At 32.1% G+C, this 18,824-nt stretch overlaps 1 protein-coding gene across 12 annotated transcripts in view; it reads right to left on the reverse strand.

The window, feature by feature from the left end:
- Positions 1-1,818: 1,818 nt before the first annotated feature.
- The window catches only part of msn (serine/threonine-protein kinase msn), a 54,467-nt gene continuing 37,461 nt past the window's right edge, over positions 1,819-18,824 (reverse strand). For 3 of the 12 annotated variants that reach the window (XM_017903000.1, XM_017903001.1, XM_017902999.1), the window contains 9 exons: positions 17,874-17,944; positions 16,336-16,412; positions 14,453-15,247; positions 7,521-7,673; positions 3,134-3,347; positions 2,801-3,021; positions 2,397-2,714; positions 2,013-2,312; positions 1,819-1,920 (listed from right to left, as the gene is read on the reverse strand). In XM_017903000.1, the coding sequence (XP_017758489.1) occupies positions 1,837-1,920; positions 2,013-2,312; positions 2,397-2,714; positions 2,801-3,021; positions 3,134-3,347; positions 7,521-7,673; positions 14,453-15,247; positions 16,336-16,412; positions 17,874-17,944 (2,233 nt within the window). In that variant the 3' untranslated portion in view covers positions 1,819-1,836. Of the gene's footprint in view, positions 1,921-2,012; positions 2,313-2,396; positions 2,715-2,800; positions 3,022-3,133; positions 3,348-7,520; positions 7,674-14,452; positions 15,248-16,335; positions 16,413-17,873; positions 17,966-18,824 lie in introns of all 12 variants that reach the window. The other 9 variants (XM_017903006.1, XM_017903002.1, XM_017902998.1 and 6 more) reach the window with 8 other exon arrangements.

The following is an 18,824-nucleotide window of genomic DNA, read 5'->3' on the forward strand; positions in this document are numbered from 1 at the left end:
TTTTCCTATGCATATCGCCTTATCAGGTTATAGATTGTTCTTTATTTAAATATTGAACGCGTTTCCGTGATTGCTAATATCGTTTGTCAAAAATAAACACACGACGATATTCAAGCGAATACTTTTCGCAAAGAGGAGGGGTGCAAGTTAAACGTAAGAAGTATATTAGTAAATCTTAGAAAAAATAATGAAACAGAAAAATGTATTCTTTGCACCTTATCACTTTACGTCTCAAAAACTCCTAACATAAATCTATTTCTTGTAAAAATGCAATTTATCCAACGCCACATATTACATCGTCGTGTTATTATCGTCATCGCCACTATCTTAAATTGCAAAAGTAGGATATACGAATCCTTTGATTACTACAAACTATACAGTTAATAACATTAGTAATTATTTTTTTTATTCCTAATTTTAGTTGTAAGATTTTAGTCCATCGCTATTCGTCTATTATTTTATTGTTAAAAACAATGCTGATCTCTCATTCAGAAGGTTCTTCTAACATAAACTTGATGCAATAATATATGTGATTACATGGGATTTCATGGGAGAAATCTTTCCGAAGAAATTACTTTTACGTCAATTATATACTTATAAATCAAAATACATTCAATCAAAAAGGACTTTAAAAACATACATTACACACATTCCCTTGCATTCGTTACATCGCGTTTACTTTCACTCTTGCGCGCGCGTCCTCTCTATACTCTCTTTCTCGAAATCGCAAAAATTCATTCACACTGCATTTTGCTCGCGTATTTGCACTTACAACTATCAAGACAGTTCATATTTCTTTTATTATCATAGAAAAGTTTAGCCACTTGTAACAAACTTATTACGGAAAATCTCTTCCTTTATATAGACGAAAGCATACGTATTGCACAATTCTTTTGCACTTATTAGAACAGTACGATATAATAATTTCTGTTCTGGATTGCTGAAAACTTATCGTGTGTTTATTTTTAAAACTATTTCAGATTAAAGACCCGACGCGTCTTATCCTTATTTATTGAAATTATCGTATGGCTGTTTTTGTTCTTTTCTTTAAACTGGCCTATCAAGTATAAAACAAAAGTTTAATATCAATGACATTTAAACCATGGTAAAAAATGATGAATTAATCATTATAAATTATAATAAAATTTTGTGCATATATTGTATTCTTATTTATTTTCCTCTATTACGAGGGATATTACGGTAAAGAAGGAACCATTTTTTCTCTCATATGCTAAGTTGCATCACATAAGAGGAATAGTTGAAAAAGTATAAAAAATTTTTTACGAAATGATTTACAGATATTAGCTTTTCTTGTATACTTCGCAAAAACAAATGAATATATTGTTGAGATATTTCATTAAATGTTTGATGTTTTCTAATTAATGTGCAATTACTCGAGCAAACATATTGATATAGATTATAATGGTCTTGTGGATAAAAATGATAATAGTTATGTTGATGATGATGGTGATGGTGATGGTGATGATGATGGTAGTAGTGGTGATGGTGACGTTGACGATGACGATAACAATGATGTCGTCGATGGCGATGGCGACGGCGACGACGACGACGATGATAGCGAAGAAGACGACGACGACGACGAAGACGACGTCGGCGATGATAATGGTAATAATGACAATTGTTATAAGAGTGAAAATGATATTGATAATGTTGTTGACTCCAATACAAACATTGTCTGCTTTCCATGGCGTTAAATCCTGGCAGTGAAGAACGAATTAACATGAATGGCGATGATGCGTATCTCGATACACGAGGAAGATTTTGTGTCCTTATTCGTAAAGATAATTTGAGGGCCAGATTTGGCCTCATTCGGGATCACCAGTTAGCCATGCCAGGTTTATTTAATGTCATGAAGTAAATCTGGCACGCACTTCCGCCTTTAGCTGACGAGAAAAATACCTAGGACAAGCAAATGTGATATGAGGATATATAAACAAAAAATCAATGAAGTTGTAGCAAATACACATTTAAATATATGTACACATACATACCTTATCATTACGCTCGCAAAGGAACTTGAGCCGTTGAGCTTTCTTGTGCATGAACACACCATCGAGGTGTCCACTTTCTACGCTTCTAATCTCAATAGCTTTGTTACCCCAGCCCATAATTTGTCCGGTACCAATATATGCAACACTAGTGGGCATTTCACCCCATTGAAGAACCATGGTCTTGGAAAGTCTACCATAAGTATTTACGTATACACCCTCATTATCATAACATAACAGTAATTGCATGCCGTTACTATTTGGCAACGCGACAATACAATGTGGACAAATGGGACCCTGAGTCTGTAATCAAAAACGATCATCTTAAGGTAAACTTAAAAATGGTATTGACAGTTTTCAAGTCTTAATATTTAAGTATTTTCTTACGTGTTTTGGCAGATAAATGTCGTAAACCGTAGCCGAGTCCAAATCAACGGCATGAAAACCATCAGCGCTGCCGTAAATGACTTTCAACCTTGTACCCTCTTCTATTGTAAGGTCGACAAGTAGTGGTCTATGCGCCAGTTCACCAAACGATTTGAAAGCCATAAATTTGTGGTATGGTTTTGGTGCCCAAGCATAAATTTCAATGGAATCTTTCAGTGCGATAACAAGAAACTTTATTCTCTCGTATTTGACTATTTTGAAATGTACCGCACCCTGAAGATCGCCAACGTTAATCCAGCCATTACGTCGTTCGACTTGCTAAAATAAGAAAATATATTTGAGCCCATTAAGCACAGTTCAAGATCAAGATAAGAAGTTAATCAAAAACTATAAGTACAACTTACATCACTGTGTCCATCGGTTCGCAAGATTTTACTCTTAAGCCAAGAAAGGTAATATACCCGTACTCGATTCTTTTTTCCGCTAATTGTAACCAAAATATTTTGTCCCTCGAGAACCTCCATTTGCTGAAATCGTCTCCTATTTATTAACTGGTATACTTTGCCCTGGCCACTTCTGTCCAACAGTACAAGGCCATTTTCGGTGCCAATTAATAGATTTACTCCTGTAGATGTTTATAAATAATGAGTTGATAATTAGTGGCCATTTAGAACAACATAAAATAACGAATATACGTGTGTGATATAAATATTGTATTTTTGATATAATGCATTTACCCCAAAGTGCAGCACAAAGAATTTCACTGTTGAACCGTTTCTTGTATTTGCGTATTTCAGGTGTATCAGAAGCAAGATCATGGCTAGTTGGTGTAACATTAACATTTACATGAGATTCCCTTCTAGCTGGCCCCGCACCAAATCCAAAGGTCAGGAAGGATCTCTGCTTCTGTTGAAGTGCAAGTGGTGGTGGTGACTTAACCGCTTGTCGGTACTGCAACAAAAAGTATCTTGAAGTTGAACTTGAATATACAAATCCCTAAATAGAATGTAAATTGAACCACTGAGAGAAATGTTATTATAATTGATGATGCATTCAAGATACAAAGTTCAATAACTGGTAGAGTGTACTGATTAATAAGAAAAGAAGAAAATTCAAAAAAAGTAGATCAAATGAACAGATAACATGCAATAGAAAAAATAGATGGATACGTACCAAAATTATAAATTTACAAACATACAAATTTTCAAGACAATTTGAAGCAGATCAAAAACAAATACCGAACATACACATTTTATATTCTACGAATAAACATTCAACATAAGAATTGTTACAAGTACTACATAAAAGCAGAACAAAATTGAAAGTTGTATTTGACATATTGCCAAAGAGATTACATTTCCAGAAATTTACAAATCAGATAGTTTATGGAATAACAGATTTCAGAGTAAGGAAAGAAATAATAAAAATGAAAACAAATAGGGATTCAGACAACAAAACCTTCACAAGGAGGAAAAGAGTGAGCAAGCATTTAAGAGAAACAAAGAAATAGAGAAAGAGAGAGGAAGAGAACGAGCTGAGAAAAGCGCTGTGATTGTGATTGAATTAGAAATTCGTTTCATTTGAGATATATCTAACAAAGGTCCCGCAAAACCAAAACAAGAATACGACGAAATAGTATATAAAATGTTGACGACATTCCATGCATGATGCACGGTGAGAGTTAAGAAAAATAGTAGAGGATTTTGTTGCGTCTTCATCCTTTGCACGCAAATATCCTTTCTAGAGAAGGAGGCATAAGCAACACTGAACTAAATCGATATCGAATGAATACTTACATGGTAATTAGTATTGGGATTGGGATGGTCAGTAGTAAGGGCCCTGCTCTTCAGATTAAAGCTCCCATGCGTCCCACAACACACAACAGAATCCTGAATTAGTCACTCTGACAAATGTAATGGGACTATTTGCGCGGATTTTTGCGCACAATAAAAGTATATAAAATAAGGTACCATATTTGATTTATCAACTACTAGTAATTTAACCTTCCTAAGAATTTTAAATTGGAACATTAATTCATAACTTCTTTCCTTTGCAAAATTAATAATTGACAAATGCTTTAATAGCTTCCTATTGTCTTACTTAATTAATACTTTTTCAATTAATATTATATTTATTATTTTTTAATATTCTCTATATATCTATTTCAGCTCATATGCAAGATGCATTTCTTTACTTTTTTTGAAAGGATTTGATATTCTAAGTAATTTTTTCACTCTAATGTTATAAAACTCCAGCTTTTATATTTTCTGGTAAAAATTTTACTTTTAGATATTGATTTTAGAAATTTTATTTGTAAACATTGTTTTTAACAATTATATTTCTGAATATTATTTTAAAAAAATTTTGTTGTAACTGAAGCTTCCAGAAATTTTAAAATTAATATCACAATTATTTAATAAATGTTTTACACAACAAAAGGTACCAACCAGTGATTATGTTAAAATGGAACAAAATGAGATCAAAATATAAGAAAAGAAATATCTAACATTTATATCAACAAGTGTCACATGGAAACTGATCCATTCTGTCAAGATTAATTGTATGGTTTCTGGAAAATGGAACACTAATTATATATTTTATCAGATCAGAATAACTTCTAAATGAAAATTTATATGGACTCATATGTGTACAAGGACATAAGAAAATTATGGTACTAAAATGTGCCACAATATTTGTTCTACTTAAGAAGAAAGTAATACAGGTGAAGACATTCGTAATTATTAGTAATAAAATGTTCAATAATTGAATATTGATTCCAATAATCAAAATCTCATATTTCATAACAACAGAAATTTCGAAGAAAATGAAATTGTTCATCGTTGAAAGAAAATTTCATACAATAAAATAAATCTGCAAAATGGTTAAATCAGTATATTTGCTACAACGAAAGTCGTTTTATTAATCTACCAAAAAGTTAGCTACAAAAACGAAGAACCTGCATTTTTCATACCGCATCTTCGGTACAGAAAAATTCTCTTACTAGTACGTGATAAGATATTCGAGAAATTATTCATCAGAAGCTTCTATTGTCTAGTGAAGGTGATACATAAAACGAAATGCTAATCCATGTTTAAATGTAATTGGTTTGAGCGAGATAGAAAGATCATAAATCAATATCGAAACGACACCATAGATGTCGCCACTCGCAACTTATCGAGTGTAATTTCCAACTGTAGGTGCTTAGCCTCAAGCAATAAAACAGGAAAAAAAACTGTTGGTCAGTTTAAAAGAACTTCAATATTTCATAAATCACTATCAACAACACTTAGCAATCGAAGAACCTATTACAAATAAAACATGCTACGACATTGATTACCATTCGAGCACTGTATTCCTCTAAAATATTAAGTTGCTGTTTCAGAAATTGAAATATTTCACACTCTCGTTTAAAGAGTGACACAATAGCATATAACGTTATACTCTATTCGTTATATTATTTGAATCAACTATATACAAGTTCAACACAACATGCAAATCTTAAGTGGAACATTTTAATCCTTACAAGATATCATAAATATCACTTCAGGCTAATTCTTTGTGATCTTTGCAGCAAAGTACGTGACACGTATATATAAAAATAATAGTTTTAATTATACAATTCTAATATACAATTCTATTCAGAAAAAGAAAACATTGCAATATGTATAATACATATTCCGTGCTATCTATACATATGTCTACAAAATTAGTATAATTTTTACCATGATGTTAAGCATAAAAATGAAAAATATCCCTGTCTTGTATTTTTCAATATAATTTATAAAAATTTTCATAAAACAATGAATTAAATATGAAAACAAAGAAAATTTATAATAAAATTTATAATCAAAATTTGTAAAAATTTCATTAAATTATAATACACTTGAAATTATTTTTTAATCGTTTAAACGGGAAAAAATGATTTAAAAAACTAAAAATATCACAATTAAATTATTCTTCTATTCTTAATAAAAACCGAAAATTAAAAAAAATAAAAGCTGCAAACTCAGCTAGATGAAATATTATTTTCACCGTGCTTTTGTTACCTCACTTCTGCATTTTGACATGCAAAGAACTACCTATCAGATATTTTTTCAACAATCACCTCATAAATATGTAAATTCTATCAACATTGGCGATTTGCACTTGAAAATGTAGCAAATTAGATACTATTTTCTCTAGATTTTAAGACTGTATAATGTAATATACTAACGATAGTAGATCACATTTCTCGCAAATATTTTAAATGTCAATACCAAAAAATATTTTTTGTTTTAGAAATGCAGAAGAATTGCAGAGAAATATTATTTCAAATATTTATTCCTTTAACGGATACTGAAATTAATTAAAATCTCAAAGATATTACTAAAGCATTACTCCATAATTTAAATAATTATATTCGATTCAAAACGAAACATTTTGATTAGCATTATAAACACGATACAGCATGTACTATAAACATAACCTAATAATAGTATGAAAATACCAAGCAATTCGAAAGATTTGAGATCAAAATTTCATTGGACCCTTCTTCTAACCTACTCAAATTGTAACAAAAAATATGCAATATAAAAATAAACATTCACTAAAATTAAAAAACTATGAATCACACATTAAGCTCATTGTTGGTGACTAAGAGAATAAAAGCAACAATGATCTTAACCTATTTGTTTCATATCTGTTATTAAAGTAAAAGTGGTGCATTGAAGCAAAGCGAAGGAAAAAGAAAATATAACCTCTCGAACGTAAGGTGCGGCTACACAAAATTGTCACGAGAAAAAGATTAAATCTCAAAGTACGATGAACACTTCGTATTTGAAATATTTATATGCTGTCGTCTTTTATCTAAAATACCGTACTCAGAAAACTTCTTAAATCCATTTTTACCCTTCTTTCTTCGTGGCGACCATGCTCGTAATTTTTTAAACGGGTACAATGGGTTTAGGACGCGTGTTGCACATAAACTATAAGAGTAACACAAAATCAGCGATCATGGACAATCAGTGACCCCCACGTAGCATCAAACATGTGAGACGAGTCTGAATGCGTTGAAATTTGCACATACGCGTATACATATATTGAGGGAATGAGAAACAGAAAGAAATGGAAATATGTATGTCTAACCTCTTCACTGGTTGTTTTATCCTGTCGTTGACCCGGTGATGAGGTAAGAAGGTCCGGTAAGACAGAACTAGGACGAGATCCAGGAGATGAATCCGACCTCTGGAAGTCACCTCCACTGCCGCCGCCTCTCGATCGATCGCCACCTTCTCGATTCTATAAAAATATCGATTAATATTTAAATCGACAGTCAACGTTAATAAAATGCGAAAAAATCGAAAGAGTAAGGACAATAATAAGATCTGCTAGAAAATTAAAACCTGAATATCTTTTAAATAATTACCTTGAAATAAGCCAAAATTTATATTGATACATATCGATACGTATCGATACATGGTTATACGCAGCTAGACGGAAAGCATAATCGATACACTTAATTGCAAAACGTATCATCGAATAAAAAGATACAATTTTATCGGTAATATCGCTAATCTATAATATATTTTCTATTTCCTTTTTTTTCATATAGCGGATTAATTTTAGTTTGCAACAAATTTAAACAAAATATTCTACCTATTTATATATAACATAGCATGTACGTATAGATTGAAATATATTTTATTCGAAATTTGACAAACATGTTTATTCAAAATTCAGGTTCTAATACAAACGAGCAGACTGCAATGAAATAAAAAATATCTCGACGATCGAATTGAAAAATTGTAAAAGGCGAAGAAGAATACAAAACGAAAAGGAAGGGAAAACAATGAAATTATGGATAATGAGTACAAGGATTGAAGAATAGAATTGATAATAGAAGCAAAACACGTAAAAACATAATAAGGTAATGAATAAGTGCGCGAGGAAGCAACAGTGGAAGTAAGTACTAAAGTAAGTAAAATAATTCGACTGGTTTAAATGTGGTTATGCATCGATGATAGATCTAGAATGACAAAAATAAATAGGTATTTTGGTCTCCACATACTCGCACAGTTAACGAGAAAAAAAAGAAATTTCTTATACTTAAGAGTAAAATATTTCGCGGAACATAAATGAACCGAGTTCATGCATAGTGAATTAATTAACAAAGAATAAATAATAAACGTTTGTTTCACTCGTCTACTGCATGAAAAAAAACATATAACAGTACACACTTTCTAAAGTAATAATGGAAGCAAGGGGATAAGCAATTTCAAGGTCCTTTTTATATTCGTAACATTAGTAAAAGCGTGCAACGGGATGAGATACAAAATTTTGGCACGAAATTGTCGTATTACACATTGATTTCTATAGATATTCCAGTTTGTAACGATTGCATTCATACTTTAATTATTTTAAACTAAATATTTCTAACGCAGTACACATTACTTAAGGTATTACACATTTTACTAACACCGTGTACATTTTATTTTACAGCAGAATACAAACAAAGAAATGAGACTACTTGTCTGGTACAGTCACGTAGAATTAAAATTCGAAGAGACGGTTTTGTAAATGATACGAATAACTTGATCGCAAGAGATACGTTTCCTTAAAGAAATTTAAAAAGTCGGGAGACCAACCATAATTAGTAAAAATATAAATTGTTGCTTATTAATTTATGTTATATAGACGTTTATAAAACAGCACGTTTAAACGTATCACTTATCAACGCTTGTATAGTACCAAATGCTTAAAACCGATTACACGAATAACATGTATGTTAAATGTGACGATTAAAGCGCAAGTAAAGATTAAAGAACGTTTTTATCGCGTAACATAATAAATAACTCTACTATCAAGAATCAATTTCTAGCAGAAGCACAAATATTGTCAATTTCCTGCATTTAAACGTCCATTTCACGAATAACAGTAATAAAAACACAGTTCATACCATGCCCAAGAAACACATAAAATGAAAAATAAAGCATGCTTGGCACATGCTGCGACATAGCAATACAAAACATACATCACATGTATATCAAAAAAATGAAAGCATCATGCAAGACAATAAAGTCTCAATCATGATTCGTAACAGTGCTACCACAAAAATGTTGCAAGCTAAGTACACATTTATGCATCTGACGTAAACATGTAGATGCGCGCGCAACAAGCGCAGATCACGCTCACGTACACGCGCACGCAATAGCGGTACTTCATCTTCTAGAATACTTTCTCGTTAGCAGTATATTTCTCTTTCTTTTCCTTGTAAGTAATTTCTTTAGTTTAAATGATCTTCATATACAATTCTATAATTTCTAAGAAAATGATTATAAAAAGATTGTTGACATAGAACGCATGTATATATTCCGTATTAACAACGAACGCAGTGCTGTCCAAGTTTTACTCGCGAGAAAGTCGAGATTCCCACCGCTACTTTTACCGATGAGAGAAGTCAAAACGTTTTCCGCGCATTTAACCTTAGTTATGTATTGGTTGCACTACGAAAGGCGCGAAATATGAATAAGAATAATGGAATAATGAAATTGATTACCTTTAATTATAATTGGAGAAAATGTTTCAACTAAAAAAACGTAACTGTACTATACTGAAAAGTACAACAAATTTTCGAATAAATTTTTTTCTAAGGATTTATTATTAAAAACTCGTGGAGGTCAAGCTCGCCATCCATTTTTGTTTAGATAATATTTAATAAAAGTTATTTATTTAACCAATTAATCACGATATTATTTATTGATTTATTTAATTATTAACTTTATCGTTTTATTAACTTATTTAATAAAAATTTCAGGCATTTCATTTTAATCATATCGAAGCAATGATTACTGAACAACCTTATTATCTATTCCGAAACTAATATGTATGTGCTACTGCAAAAGATACAAATGAATATTTTTAAAGATAAAGTACCAGCATATGATAAAAGGGTTGCGTAAAGGACCCCATTTATGGACAGCACTGGTTTAATGGCTTCTATCCTCCCCTTCCTCCACTTTCTTTTACTAGGATGAAGAAAAAAGAAACTTTATGAAGAAAAAAAAATATTGACATAACAATTAGTATCGCTCTGTCTGTTTCAAATTTTTTCAAATTAATTAAAAGCTTGAATAAACATGCATTGCACATATTACATGTTTCAATGGTTGAACATGTTATAAAATTCACAAATAAATTAGAAAAAAAAAAAAGAAAAAGAAAAGGACTGACTCGAACCTTACGTAAGTACATGCATAAACGTAACAGAACAACACTTGATCGCTATATCATCGTGAAAGGTTCATGGTATTTATTTTCGAATTAAATATTCGTAAATTCGAACGGACAATCCTATAGATACTTTTATGCGTATAGATATAAATGAAGGCACATATGAGATTCAATTCAATTGTTAGTATGAAAGTTAATCCTCGTTGTTATTTTCACACTGGTCACTCCCTACGTCACGATGTTTCTTACACAAAGATATTTCTTTATGGTCGAATTTAACATCTATATCGACAATCGTGGCCTATAATTGCACGAGATGAGAACATTGCAAAAATGCAATGAAATATTTCGTTTGCTAGTAATTCACTCCTGCAAAGACAATGGGGATATTTCGTTAACTTAAAGAACGAAAAATCAAAGTAGAAAAGAAGAAGAAAAAGAAACGTGATGAAAATAACGGTGAACCTGCATATGTATATATGCGTGATGTGAACGTAACGGAAAATGACGTACGTAAAACACACTTTCACAAATATTTTTAACTGCTCTTTTTCTCCGAATCCCGCGATGTTTCGCTGCGACGATCGTAGCAACGTTAGCAGTTTCCCTTCACACGGTGGTGTAACGTAGAAACAAGACGAATGTCCTCAAAGAAATTCCATGCGGTTAATCCTCCTCTCTCAGGCACGGAATTTGAAATAACGATAAATATTGTTGTAGCAATAAGGTTTCATATTTTCTGCGTATTAAGTATTGTAGATCACTCGAAAGGAAGGAAAGGATTAGTTCCAAAAGAAACGGAGCAATAGTAGCAGTGGCAATAGTGATACTGACGATGACATATAGATGGCAGTTAATGTTAGTGGATGATATTGATGGTACTAGAATTAGCGCACTCTATTCGTATTCTTGGGTATTAGGATTCCTGAAAATGAAAACAATTTTTCTTCACACGTACCTACACCAAATAATGGATCCTAGTGCTCGTTGAAACCGAGAAGCAATATTATTTTCTAATATTTTACAGTAACATTTGTTTACGAATTTCAATGTATTATTAAGAAAAATACGTGGGTACATGTTGTTTCACTAACTTCAATTCATACCAATATTTTTCTCTCTCTCTTTCTCCTTCTACTTCTCTTTTTCTATCGCTTTTAACCTCTCTCCTCTAACTTCTATTCTCTATCTCAGTGGTATGTATAACGAATATATATATGTATAATGAATTTTCTTTAAGAGAGTTCATGTTTTAACAAATCCTCTTATTTATACAGGGTATGATCAGAAATATTGTACGAATAGACGAGAAGTGATCTTTTGTACAAAAATAGATGAAAGGTGGAAAATAAGGTTCCTTTATCCAAGACTTAAATCACGTGAAAATCGATTTTGAAAATTCCTTGGGTATGTATACATCATATTTTTGATTTTATCTCCAAGTTTTCTTGAACTTCACACCTCATAAAAGTTATTTAAACTTTGTATAAAAGAAAAATTGCCGTTCTAAAATAGATTTATTTAAAATACGTCCAATGGAAAAATTTTATTCTTTACTTTTAATTTATTTTTACAGGAAAAATCGTCTCCGTCTGTCTGTACGATATGTTCGACTGCACCCTGGGTAAATGGAATTTTATTGATGAGAACTGATATACACGTTACATGCTAAACATAACACAAACGTATAATTTATCTGGAATATTTTACGCTGAGCTAAAATTCTTTTTTATAAAAATTCATCTGTATTTTTTGAAGGTATACAATGGTACAGTAGTTGGACGAAAAATTTTCGCAATGAAGTTAGTGAAACATTATGTAGTTCCATTAATTATTATTAATTATAGTTTCCATCATTCATTATTTTTATAATTGAAAGTAGAAGTTGGAAGGCAATAACAAATCATAAGGTGATATTAGTACGAAGGTAAAAGTCATTTGTTAACGGGAATATTTTGTATACTTTGTAAATGTGTATGCAATGTAAACCAAATTATTTTTGTCTTCTTGTAGTTTATGGCAGAATACAGAGGGACTGACCCATACATTAGTAATACAGGATGTAAGTGTAAGTAGTACTGTTACACAATAGTTGTAGCAATATTGTTAATAATAGCGATAATGGTAATAGTAGTAACGACTGTATTAACAGTAGCTATAGAAGTCGATATTGATTGACATTAACGAAACTGAAATTTTCTACATAATTTAACCCTTTGCTATTAACTATTACACTAACAAATAATCTGTGCACGTTTGAATTAATACAACCGTTAAAATTTCATTGATTTCAAAGATACATTTTATTGTTACAAATTTATGATTTTTTTCAAATATATTTATATAGCGGACTTTGTTTACATTAAAAATTTCTTTGCAAATTGAGGTTAGAATTCAAAATTAAGTAGATGGTGTCCCGGTTTAAGTTTTATAAACAAAAATTAATCAATATCCCCTTTAATATCAGATGGACTTTCTATAACCGATACATTTTTACTTTAAGTACCTCAAGAAAAACAAAGTTAAATTGCTTATTTCTGAATCAAGGCAATAAGATTAAAAACAAATCACGAATGATAAATCAAGAAGACAGCCAATTAGAGTACTTTACAGGATTAAGTTTTTCTTTAACGATGAAATTTAAGAAGTTGCCTTTCGATGTCGGCATATTCCTTGATTCTACCACTTAAACCATCGGAGATTATATCAAAGTTAAAAGTTGAAGTTAAAGTTAAAGAAAATAAATCAGTGGTATTTTATTAACAATTTGATAAGCTTTTGCAAGTTGCTAAATAAAGATGTGAGTAATAACAATTATAATTTAAATCGTAATAATAATGATGATAATGATGATAAATTATATAGCAAAGGGTTAAGTATTGAAGTATATCATGAAAATGATGATAAATGGTATAGAATGAAATCGGTTAAAAAACCTCTGCAAATGTCTGAATATTACTTAACAAACAATGGAATACACAAAAAGATATCGTTGTGCACGAAAAACAGAACGAAAAGCGAGAAAAAGAAGTTTCGTTAACAATATAAAAATACTCCTTTTCCCTCCCTAAGGTACGACAATAACAATGTTAAAATATTATTAATAATGTGAAATGATATGTTGTTAATTCCACTGTACCAAGTATACGTTATTAAAGTTCTAACGTTCCTCTATAAAGCTTTGTGCGACCTTGTCTGAATGAATAATCTAGTAAAATAGTAGGAGAGATAATAGTAATACTGGTAACAGAATACTGATAGCGCTAATAGTTATGTGTCCTACTCATGTCTGTAAATTTGAAGAAATAATAAAAACGAGGAAGGTAATAGGGAAATGCGCCTAAAATTCGAGCGTAGCTGACTAGCTTTCTATGTCGATTTTTGTATGCCGTTAGATTTTGGAGAAAACGGATGTAAAGGTTCGATGACAAAGTATGCCTGCCGATATTGCTTTTCCACGTAACAAATTCGAAACAATTTATATGAACATCAATTATTAAAGGATCAATTTACGAAGGAAATTCGTCTGATGCAAAATGAACTTAACAAAAAATCTATGAAGCAATTTGGAGAAGAGCAAACGCGAGGATATCACATCGAGTTGCCAATTTTATTTATTTCCGATGGACTGTAAATGAAAACAAGCCATAAAATGTAAACAGAAGAAAGGGTATTAAAAGACAGTATCTATATATCGACAGGCATTTGTCAGGAAAGTGAATATTTATGAGAATCAGGGTGTTGAAGTTCACGCGATGGTAGAGAGATCGAAGGTATAGATAAAGGTAATGCAATAGGTATATATTTGTCAGGCAAGCACACAGGCAGGGCTGATAGGGGGGACTGACCTGGGTAACAATGGGGCTGTACTCGCTAGCCGTTGTACTGGCCGTAGATTTTATAGTTCCTGCTTCGTCAACCGCGGCAGAAACCGCATCTGATGGTCTACAACTGCGTCTTCTCGTAGTGTCATCTTTATCGCGTCCAAAGTCGAACCTTCTGGCCTCGTGTCTACTACCGAAAACGATCTCGCTCTCGGTCTTTTCCCTTCTAGGCCTCTGTAGACCGTCACGACCGAACGAAAAGTCTGTAAGAACCGGCTCACCGGTACTGACAGCGTTCCCCTTTTTCCCAGCGATACCAGCAACGCTAATCTCGCTGCCACGTCGGTTACCGCTTGAGAATATGCTCGATCTCGAGGAGTCTGACTTCTGTAAATATGCAGAATGTCTCGCGGAAGGAAAGAAGTCGGAATTCTCGCGGCGGAAAGCACGTGCAAAAGCGCTGGACGTGTTGCCAAGCTTCGAGTCGCTCTCTTGTCGTCTATGGACCGCTTTCAACTGCTGTTGCTGCTTTTGATGATGCTGCTGTTGCTGCGAATGATTATCGTACTTCCTACGAGACAACTGTTCCTGTCTCTTTAACGTTTTCTCCGTGGACGACGAGGAATGATGATTCTCGTCAACGGGCTTGCCCGTCTCTGTTGTCTCTTGAGCGGGTTCTTGTTTCATTTTATCCAGTCTTTCGTTAAAACCCTGGAAAAACCGTGTGAAATCCCACTCCTTCAGGAGAAGCTGCTCCTCCGCCTCGGAGCGCCTGTTGTTGGCAGCCGTGGCGCGATCGTCTGACATCTGACTAAGTTTCTAGGGGACGCGCACGAGGGCGATAAACAAAATGACAAAAGAAAGGCACTCACACGAAAGGAAGAAAAATGATTGGCGTGCGGTGATACATAACACGGGCTAGCTGTGATATGGCAGTGCATTTGCGATCAAGTGTAATTATCAACCGATCAATAGAATTAATTTTCTAACTGTACTGGTGACACACGTTCCACACGAAGCAAGATAATATAAATAATATCTACTGTACTTTACACGATGTTACGCGGCGTTATCATGAGAAACATTCGACGTTACGAAGCTACATGGAACGAGATCATGAGATTCGGACTGATCTCTTCGTCTATCCAACACTACTGGGAGTAATCGTCAAGCGTTGAAAGAAATTTTTCAGCTGTGAATATTCCAAATATTTTTTTCCTCCAAGTACGTTCAACGTATACCCGCGTGAGTAATCATCTTTCTGCGAATATACGGTCAAATGTACTCGTCGTTATATACACTGTACATCGTGATAATCATCGATCAGTTCTCGATTTCATCGATCGTGTATCTTTCCCTCTTTTTATATTTATCTTCTTTCTAGGTTCCGATTAGCTCTCACTGGACGCGTATGGTTGCAGCACATGTATATGACAACACATAATCACCAATCGTATAACGTATGAAGAACAAGTGGTACAAGCAACGCAATTTGAATTATTGAAATTGCACAAAAATAATTAATATGCAGATGGACAAGTATCTCTGACTTATTTCCCGTTATCGATAGACATACAACATAACGGATAGATATGTATGTATAAAAAGGGGAAACGGAAATACAATGCAATCGCTCGTATTTTCTTTCTTTCTTTCTTCCATGTCTATTCAAATTCGACCTCGAAAATGTTGAAGCATGTTTGAGAATGGAAAAGAATAAAAAAAATATATGGACCGCTCTATGAAAATATAAATAAACGGCACAAGTGGAAATGTTACATTCAATCCGTATACGAAGATCGATCGATCCGTATCATCATCAATACACATAAAAAAACGACAAGGCGCTAAAAGATGTTACGTTGACTTGCACTTATGTCGAGGTATAATTAAACAATACTACTTACCCGTTTCATGACTAGCGTACGATCTCCTGATTCTTCTTCGTCAGGGGTCGGTGGAAGAGGCCGATTTGGTGCTCCGCCTATACAGAACAAATAAAATATATTTATAATTACACGAGTAAAGAGAAGATTCATCACACACTGTTTCGAAATTTCTTTGAAAAAGGGGAGCTGTGTTTTAGTAGCACTTAACCCATTCGTAATGAGAATAGTCTCGCATGCATAAACTTAATCCACGAAGAGCAGAATAAAATAACGAGCTTAGGTACAAATTCTTTACGAATGAGTTAAAAGATTGACATCAATTAATTGTATTCAAATTGTCATTGAAAGTACATTTTTATTGATATATTATAACGAATGTATTCTATTGAAAATAGTCCTGGTTTCAAACTCAATCTTTTTTCTTCACATACCATCCTTCACATACCATTTTGTAGGTAGTGTTTATATATTGTAGCATACTCCTTAAATAATTTTTAAATTTGATATATAGTTGTATAATTTAATTCAACTCGCATACCACTTAGGAATACTTAACATGATATGCATATCATACATTGAGAATCTGAAAGATACTACCTGTGTTTTATAGCCCAGAAGTAAAGTATTTCACAAAATAAATTTGTTAAAAATATTATGCAATTTACTTGTAAAAAATATTTAATAAACCCAACTTTTGCGATAAGAAGTAGAAACTGTCAAAATGTATATAATTTGATGTAATAGTACTTTTTTATAGCTAAATATTTAACATACATATACATATATAGGATGCCAGAAAAACAGGTTTTATTTTGTCTTCAGCTTCCAGAAATAACCTAACCTAACTTAACCTTCCGTATCGGTATCAGTCGATTTTCTTTTCTATTTAAATCATATATTTTTTAATATATTAATCTTCATTGATTATAAAAACTTATTCAGTTGTTCATCTCAAGAAACCATTAGTTTGGGAAATATTTAAATTCCAATTGATTATAAAAACTTATTCAGTTGTTCATCCTAAGAAACCATTAGTTTAGGAAATATTTAAATTCCAATCCTTTTTACCATTTTTCTTTGAAAATAATAGTTACAATGAGCAAAATATTTTTTGTTTTAACCCTTTCACATCCACTACCCATTATTAACCAATGAACCAAATACCATGCATCTTTTATATCATTGAAATTTAGAAAGATATAAAATAAAACACTTCCAAAATTTTCATTAATTATAAAAAACATAAGGTGCACACTAAGCACATATAAGCGTGTAAGTCGCAACATATTCTGTCACCTAACGGTGTTAATTAGACAGCACGCATTCAAAGCTAAGTAACAAAATTTTAATTCCTTATATTTCAAAAACAAATTCTCCAATCCAAAAGTGGTAAAGAATCGTCCTATTGATTTTGTTAGGTTTTCGCTTGGACGTGGACGGATTACTAAAAAACATGAAACAAATGCAAAAACATCAAATACACACAGTTGAATCTTATTTGTAAATAGCACACGCATTTTTGTGGAAAAGATAGAAATTGTTGTTCGATGTCCTACCTTTCGGCTTACCTTCGAGGTGCGAGTTCTGAGCGTTGTGCGATGACGTCGACGACGGATCTGCGGATGGTCTGAAAGGAGAAAATTCGGGTCTGCAGCAACGGGCATAGAAATGAAGAGAGTCGTGATGGCGCGTTGTGTACGTTGGATGGCGAGGAGGACGAAGACGACGATTCGAAGCAACGTGTCGATGCGTAATGAAAGATGAAATCAAACAAAATAACATTAGTAAGATTAACTTAATTTTTACCAAAAGAAATACATAATAATAAAGAAATAATTATAAGGTATTCCTTATTTTGTATTTTCTTTGTTAATTATGGTACGTTACTATAGTTATAATAATAATAAGATACAGTTAAGTTAATCCCTTGCTTTATAATATTTTCAATGGATATACATGTCTATTATTTACTAGTTTAATACCATTGCTGAGGTAAAATATTTAAATATTATGCACAATTGTATTTAATAGTTTACAGTCTTGTAATCAGAATTAAAATTGAACTTTGATACAACGTATGGTTTACCTTCAATGTATTTTCTCTCTGTTCAATGTTAGTTGCCTTGATATTGTAAGATAACGAGTTAATTAATTTTCTTTCTTTATCATAGTAACGTACCATATTGGAATAATATCTCATTTAAAAACATAAGGAATATTCATTGAGCTTCCTCATGCAATTTTTAATAACGACTTAACTTATTACTTGTTACTAATTGGTTATTTTGTAAGTTACTCTAATAATGAACATAATTTTAAATATATTTGAATATAATTGTTAAAAGTGAGAAATAATGTATATGGTAAATGTTATTTAGCAAGGAAAAGGTAAATATGCATCATAATGATTTTTCCTATTGAAAAACTAAACATATATTTCATTTTTTAACTAATTGCTAATTAATTTTTGCTAATTTATATACTACATTAATTCTACTGTCATTAAA

This window comes from Eufriesea mexicana, unplaced genomic scaffold (assembly GCF_001483705.2).
Source record: "Eufriesea mexicana isolate 0111107269 unplaced genomic scaffold, ASM148370v2 scaffold2087, whole genome shotgun sequence".
NCBI lineage: Eukaryota > Metazoa > Arthropoda > Insecta > Hymenoptera > Apidae > Eufriesea > Eufriesea mexicana.